Raw genomic sequence first — 7,500 nt, 5'->3', positions numbered from 1 at the left:
CCTGGTCTGAGAGGAGGAGGACCTGGTCTGAGAGGAGGACCTGGTCTGAGAGGAGGACCTGGTCTAAGAGGAGGACCTGGTCTGAGAGGAGGACCTGGTCTGACAGGAGGAGGACCTGGTCTGAGAGGAGGAGGACCTGGTCTGACAGGAGGAGGACCTGGTCTGAGAGGAGGAGGACCTGGTCTGAGAGGAGGAGGACCTGGTCTGAGAGGAGGAGGACCTGGTCTGAGAGGAGGACCTGGTCTGAGAGGAGGAGGACCTGGTCTGAGAGGAGGAGGACCTGGTCTGAGAGGAGGACCTGGTCTGACAGGAGGAGGACCTGGTCTGAGAGGAGGACCTGGTCTGAGAGGAGGACCTGGTCTGAGAGGAGGAGGACCTGGTCTGAGAGGAGGAGGACCTGGTCTGAGAGGAGGACCTGGTCTGACAGGAGGAGGACCTGGTCTGAGAGGAGGACCTGGTCTGAGAGGAGGAGGACCTGGTCTGAGAGGAGGAGGACCTGGTCTGAGAAGGAGGACCTGGTCTGAGAGGAGGAGACCTGGTCTGAGAGGAGGAGGACCTGGTCTGAGAGGAGGACCTGGTGTGGGAGGAGGAGGACCTGGTCTGAGCTCCAGGACGGCTGCAGTGATTCAGTCCTGTCTGGTTGTGTTCTGATGAACCCGTTCTGTCAGCTGTTTGGTTCTGACTCTTAGATGCTCTCCACTTCCCGTATTAGAACTGTCTCTGTGCAGCAGCCTGATGGACCGCATCTGTGTGTAGGCACACACACGCACACGCACACACACACACACGCACACGCACAGACACACACACAGACACACACACACGCATACGCATACGCACACACGCACGCACACGTACTGTTCATTCACCACGTGCTTCTTCACAAGGTTGGTTATGTCGTGATTCAGTTTCCCCAAAAATAATGCATTCACCCCCCCCCCCCCCCCCCCCCAGCCAGCCCCCCCTCAGCCATCTGCCCACCCCCCCGGAGCACCGCAAGGAACCTCTGCTCTACATGCGCTCTGCTCAGGTCAGCCTGTCTCCTCCTCTCCATCAGCACGTCTGTCTGCTCCCGCTGCAGCGCCCTCTGTCTGTCTGTCTGTCTGTCTGTCTGTCTGCTCCCGCTGCAGCTCCCTCTGTCTGTCTGTCTGTCTGTCTGTCTGCTCCCGCTGCAGCGCCCTCCCTCTGTCTGTCTGTCTGTCTGTCTGTCTGTCTGTCTGTCTGTCTGTCTGTCTGCTCCCACTGCAGCTCCCTCTGTCTGTCTGTCTGTCTGTCTGTCTGTCTGTCTGTCTGTCTGTCTGTCTGTCTGCTCCCGCTGCAGCTCCCTCTGTCTGTCTGTCTGTCTGTCTGTCTGTCTGTCTCCCGCTGCAGCGCCCTCTGTCTGTCTGTCTGTCTGTCTGTCTGTCTGCTCCCGCTGCAGCTCCCTCTGTCTGTCTGTCTGTCCTGTTCTGGACTGTCTGTTTGTCTGTCTGTCTGTCTGTCTGCTCCCGCTGCAGCTCCCTCTGTCTGTCTGTCTGTCTGTCTGTCTGTCTGACTGACTGTCTGACTGTCTGTTTGTCTGTCTGTCTGTCTGTCTGTCTGTCTGTCTGTCTGTCTGTCTGTCTGTCTGTCTGTCTGTCTGTCTGACTGTCTGTCTGTCTGTCTGTCTGTCTGTCTCCCACTGCAGCGCCCTCTGTCTGTCTGTCTGTCTGTCTGACTGACTGTCTGACTGTCTGTTTGTCTGTCTGTCTGTCTGTCTGTCTGCTCCCGCTGCAGCTCCTCTGTCTGTCTGTCTGTCTGTCTGTCTGTCTGACTGACTGACTGACTGACTGTCTGTCTGTCTGTGTGTATTTATCCGTGTGTGTGTGTGTGTGTGTGTGTGTGTGTGTGTGTGTGTGTGTGTATATAATTGTGTGTGTGTGTGTGTGTGTGTGTGTATATAATTGTGTGTGTGTGTGTGTGTGTGTGTGTGTGTGTGTGTGTGTGTGTGTGTGTGTGTGTGTGTGTGTGTGTGTGTGTGTGTGTGTGCTCCACGGTACAGGCCAGCTGGGAGAGGCGGGTCCTGAAGAGTCTGAGCAGCATGAGCTCAGAGCTGGGCGTCCCATTGGCCCGCAAGGTACCCTCTGGCCAATCAGCATCACCCTGCCCTCTGATTGGTCCAAATGAGTGCTTGTGACATGTCATGTCAGGATGCCCATGCAAGCTATTACAGCTGATTAGCCAATTAAAACAGATACAGTTACTCCTGTGTTTTGGATCACAATGTTTTAGTTTCTCACAGATGTATTAAGCGTTAACGCTGTGAACAATAGGCTGGTTAAAAGTCATGGATCAATGTGGTGTTTCCCCAATCAATCTTTCTCTTCTTCTGGAATAATTTAATCAAACACTAATTGAATTAGTATTGATCAGAAAAGCAATGACTATTAACCAGAGCATGTGACTAACATAACAAGCACTGCAGAATAGATATATTCATATATTCTATATGACCCTGTGTGTGTGCGTGTGTGTGTGTGTGCGTGTGTGCGTGCGTGTGTGCGCGTGTGCGTGTGTGTGTGTGTGTGTGTGCGCGTGTGTGTCCAGCGGCCTGCGGTGGAGCAGAAGGAGCTGGCCAACAAGTGGAACGAGATGAGCACTGACGAACCAGGTGGGTCGCTGCACTGCGGGCCAATCAGGCGTCAGCGTGGGGACGGCTCCACCAATGAGACGCTGTTCATGTGTCTGTCTGCCTGCCCGTCTGTCTGCCTGCCTGTCTGTCCGCCTGCCTGTCTGTCTGGGGGCTTCCCTTTGTGAGATGGATTCCTTCTCTCCTGGCAGCTGGTCTTTTTATTGTCTCTTCGTCTGTTCCGTCAGAACCTTCTGGAGGCCGGGCAGAGCCCGTGGTTCTCTGGTTCTCCACCAGAGCAGAGCCTGTGGTTCTCTGGTTCTCCACCAGAGCAGAAGCCCGTTGTTCTCTGGTTGAACACCAGAGCAGAGCTCGTGGTTCTCTGGTTCTCCACCAGAGCAGAGGCCTTGGTGGAGGACTTGTGTTTGGTTATGTTTACTCCACTGTGATCGAAAGAACGATTGAACCCGCCGATAAGAAATAAACACGGCACCAACAGAAGTGTCCTCCTCCTCCCACCCTGTGCTGTCGCTGCAGAAAGACAACCCTGGGGGCTAATACAGGGTACATGTTGGGGCTAACACACGCTACATGTTGGGGCTAACACACGCTACATGTTGAGGCTAACACACGCTACATGTTGGGGCTAAGACACGCTACATGTTGGGGCTAATACAGGGTACATGTTGGGGCTAACACACGCTACATGTTGGTGCTAACACACGCTACATGTTGAGGCTAAGACACGCTACGTGTTGGGGCTAACACACGCTACATGTTGGGGCTAACACACGCTACATGTTGGGGCTAACACACGCTACATGTTGGGGCTAACACACGCTACATGTTGGGGCTAACACACGCTACATGTTGGGGCTAAGACACGCTACATGTTGGGGCTAACACACGCTACATGTTGGGGCTAACACACGCTACATGTTGGGCCTAACACACGCTACATGTTGGGGCTAAGACACGCTACATGTTGGGGCTAACACACGCTACATGTTGGGGCTAACACCCGCTACATGTTGGGGCTAACACACGCTACATGTTGGGGCTAACACACGCTACATGTTGGGGCTAACACACGCTACATGTTGGGGCTAACACACGCTACATGTTGGGGCTAACACACGCTACATGTTGGGGCTAACACACGCTACATGTTGGGGCTAACACACGCTACATGTTGGGGCTAACACACGCTACATGTTGGGGCTAAGACACGCTAGATGTTGGGGCTAACACACGCTACATGTTGGGGCTAACACACGCTACATGTTGGGGCTAACACACGCTACATGTTGGGGCTAAGACACGCTACATGTTGGGGCTAAGACACGCTACATGTTGGGGCTAAGACACGCTACATGTTGGGGCTAACACACGCTACATGTTGGGGCTAACACACGCTACATGTTGGGGCTAAGACACGCTACATGTTGGGGCTAAGACACGCTACATGTTGGGGCTAAGACACGCTACATGTTGGGGCTAAGACACGCTACATGTTGGGGCTAACACACGCTACATGTTGGGGCTAACACACGCTACATGTTGGGGCTAACACACGCTACATGTTGGGGCTAAGACACGCTACATGTTGGGGCTAAGACACGCTACATGTTGGGGCTAACACACGCTACATGTTGGGGCTAACACACGCTACATGTTGGGGCTAAGACACGCTACAATGTTGGGGCTAAGACACGCTACATGTTGGGGCTAACACACGCTACATGTTGGGGCTAAGACACGCTACGTGAACGTACGTCCCTCTGCCCGCGCTGAGCCTGCCCATACGCGCTCCCAGAATGCCGAGCGGTTCCTCACAAGGCTATCGGAGGCTCGGGGGTAGGGAACGTTTGGGAAAAAGTCTGGGACAGGGCGCTGTCCCCGCTGCTGTAAACACTTTAACGGGCCAGTGAAGATATCCAGACGGCTCGGGCGATCTGTGATAACGACGGACGGGACGGGGACCACCGTGCACTGTTCCCGGACGGGCGTGCACGTGAAGGCACTCAGGGCTTCCACGTCCTCAGGAAGTCCACTTGAGGAGCAGAGCCTGTCAGCCGTGTCAGACCGGACCCCTTCAGAGCCCTGAGTCCGGTCTGGTCCGGTTCCCTAGATTTAGCTCTCGACCTGACACTTAAAGGAAGGGTACCGTGTGTTCAGAGTGAAAACACGTTGTAAACACAGGTTTGCAATACTGCCAACATTCACCCATTCACACACACACTCACACACCGACGGCGGAGTCAGCCACGCAGGGCGACAGCCAGCGGGTCAGGAGCAGTCAGGGTGAGGGTGTCTCTCTCAGGGACACCTCCACACTCCTCTAGGAGGAGCAGTCAGGGGGAGGCGTCTCGCTCAGGGACACCTCCACACTCCGCTAGGAGGAGGCAGTCAGGGTGAGGCGTCTCTCTCAGGGACACCTCCACACTCCTCTAGGAGGAGCAGTCAGGGGGAGGCGTCTCTCTCAGGGACACCTCTACACCTCCTCTAGGAGGAGCAGTCAGGGTGAGGGTGTCTCTCTCAGGGACACCTCCACACTCCTCTAGGAGGAGCAGTCAGGGGAGGCGTCTCTCAGGGACACCTCCACACTCCTCTAGGAGGAGCAGTCAGGGGGGAGGCGTCTCGCTCAGGGACTCCTCCACACTCCTCTAGGAGGAGGAGCCGGGGATCCAACCAGCCAACCTTCCGGCCCCCATGCCGCCGATGCCAATTGTGAATGCACTATGGTACTGGGAGGATCAGCTTCAGTTATGACATGACCTTGTTTGTTGCAGATCTCAGTCAGTTCAGACCCGTCTACGCCCCTAAGACTTCCTGGAGGTAAACGTCATCGACTCCTCAACAAAACCCCTCCATTTCCTGGTCTTGTGTAAATGACGTCGGAGGCCCACGTACTGAAGACTACATCTCCCATGTCTCCAAGGTGCTGATTGGCCTCCGGAACCCAAACCACGACCACAGCGAGCAGGTCGGCACCAGGAGCCACTGGGGCCTCATCCAGCTGCCCCTGAGTGTCAGGGACGTGGTCCAGATGGTGAGCACCTCCTTACTGTAGGTCCTACGTCCTGCCACTTAACGTACGCACTTACTGTAGGTCCTACGTCCTGCCACTTAACGTACGCACTTACTGTAGGTCCTACGTCCTGCCACTTAACGTACTCACTTACTGTAGGTCCTACGTCCTGCCACTTAACGTACGCACTTACTGTAGGTCCTACGTCCTGCCACTTAACGTACGCACTTACTGTAGGTCCTACGTCCTGCCACTTAACGTACGCACTTACTGTAGGTCCTACGTCCTGCCACTTAACGTACGCACTTACTGTAGGTCCTACGTCCTGCCACTTAACGTACGCACTTACTGTAGGTCCTACGTCCTGCCACTTAAAAATAGTACTTGGTGGTGGTGGACTGGACTGTGATGCTCTCCTTGTGTTCCTGTGATCAGAGACTGTGATGCTCTCCTTGTGTTCCTGTGATGCTCTCCTTGTGTTCCTGTGATCAGAGACTGTGATGCTCTCCTTGTGTTCCTGTGATCAGAGACTGTGATGCTCTCCTTGTGTTCCTGTGATCAGAGACTGTGATGCTCTCCTTGTGTTCCTGTGATCAGAGACTGTGATGCTCTCCTTGTGTTCCTGTGATCAGAGACTGTGATGCTCTCCTTGTGTTCCTGTGATCAGAGACTGTGATGCTCTCCTTGTGTCCTGTGATCAGAGACTGTGATGCTCTCCTTGTGTTCCTGTGATCAGAGACTGTGATGCTCTCCTTGTGTTCCTGTGATCAGAGACTGTGATGCTCTCCTTGTGTTCCTGTGATCAGAGACTGTGATGCTCTCCTTGTGTTCCTGTGATCAGAGAGAGATGTACTCGGAGCTGGGCCTGACGTGTGGACAGATGGGCATTGACGACCAGGCCGACCTCCACCCAGGTAGGAGACGGGGATCAGGAGGACTCGTAACTCATTATCTCTAATGACTGTACTCATAACTAATATAAAAAGGTATGTATTCATATAATATGTCATTTATTATTATTTATTTTATAATTATTTGAAGTATTTGAGTCATGGATTGAATTCTCAGTCCCCTCCGCATGCTGAGAGAAGTGGTCCAGAAGTCCATTAACTGATATAAAGAGGTTGTCATTCATATGATATTTGTCCTTTTATCATTCTTAAATAGATTTATTTCAAGTATTTCATGGATTGCATTCTCAGTCCTTTCCGCTTGCTCAGAGAAGTGGTCGGGAAATGGATGTCAGTCTATTGTCTGGCTGTCTGTCCTCCCTCAGACCATGTCTCACACTAAATGGGATGTCAGTCTATTGTCTGGCTGTCTGTCCTCCCTCAGACCATGTCTCACACTAAATGGATGTCAGTCTATTGTCTGGCTGTCTGTCCTCCCTCCATGTCTCACACTAAATGGATGTCAGTCTATTGTCTGGCTGTCTGTCCTCCCTCCATGTCTCACACTAAATGGATGTCAGTCTATTGTCTGGCTGTCTGTCCTCCCTCCATGTCTCACACTAAATGGATGTCAGTCTATTGTCTGGCTGTCTGTCCTCCCTCCATGTCTCTGGACTCTCAGACATGTTGGTACAGCAGCTGGTTTCAGCAGCGCTGTGTCTCGCTGTGTGTTTGTGCGTTGGGCTGATAACGCGGGGGATGTTTAATACACTGATGTAGGTCAGCCCTGTGTCGGTCCACTGCTCACTTGCCCTCCCCGTCTCTCATTCCAGACCTGTTTGAGAGCCAGCACGTCGAGGTCGGTAAGAAAGTAAGAGGATGGAGAATTCACAGCTGGTTTGTTCTAAGTCTGCTCACAACGTTTGTCATGTACTGAGAGTTGTACATTTCTACATTGTTATACGGGATGACTTCTTGTATAAACATGTGAC

At 53.3% G+C, this 7,500-nt stretch overlaps 1 protein-coding gene across 1 annotated transcript in view; it reads left to right on the top strand.

Annotated features, from left to right (window-relative positions):
- Nucleotides 1-7,379, top strand: part of tbc1d19 (TBC1 domain family, member 19) — a gene marked incomplete at its 3' end in the record, with an annotated part of 9,537 nt that extends 2,158 nt beyond the window's left edge. The window contains 8 exon segments of the mRNA XM_084490576.1: nucleotides 955-1,030; nucleotides 2,021-2,095; nucleotides 2,566-2,629; nucleotides 5,380-5,409; nucleotides 5,412-5,425; nucleotides 5,529-5,639; nucleotides 6,460-6,532; nucleotides 7,342-7,379. Of these exon segments, the coding sequence (XP_084346702.1) occupies nucleotides 955-1,030; nucleotides 2,021-2,095; nucleotides 2,566-2,629; nucleotides 5,380-5,409; nucleotides 5,412-5,425; nucleotides 5,529-5,639; nucleotides 6,460-6,532; nucleotides 7,342-7,379 (481 nt within the window).
- Between the last annotated feature and the right edge of the window lie 121 nt (nucleotides 7,380-7,500).

This window comes from Micromesistius poutassou (genome assembly GCF_964030765.1).
Source record: "Micromesistius poutassou genome assembly, contig: SCAFFOLD_5119, whole genome shotgun sequence".
In the NCBI taxonomy this organism is placed as follows: domain Eukaryota; kingdom Metazoa; phylum Chordata; class Actinopteri; order Gadiformes; family Gadidae; genus Micromesistius; species Micromesistius poutassou.
This window is presented reverse-complemented; position numbering and strand designations above follow the sequence as displayed.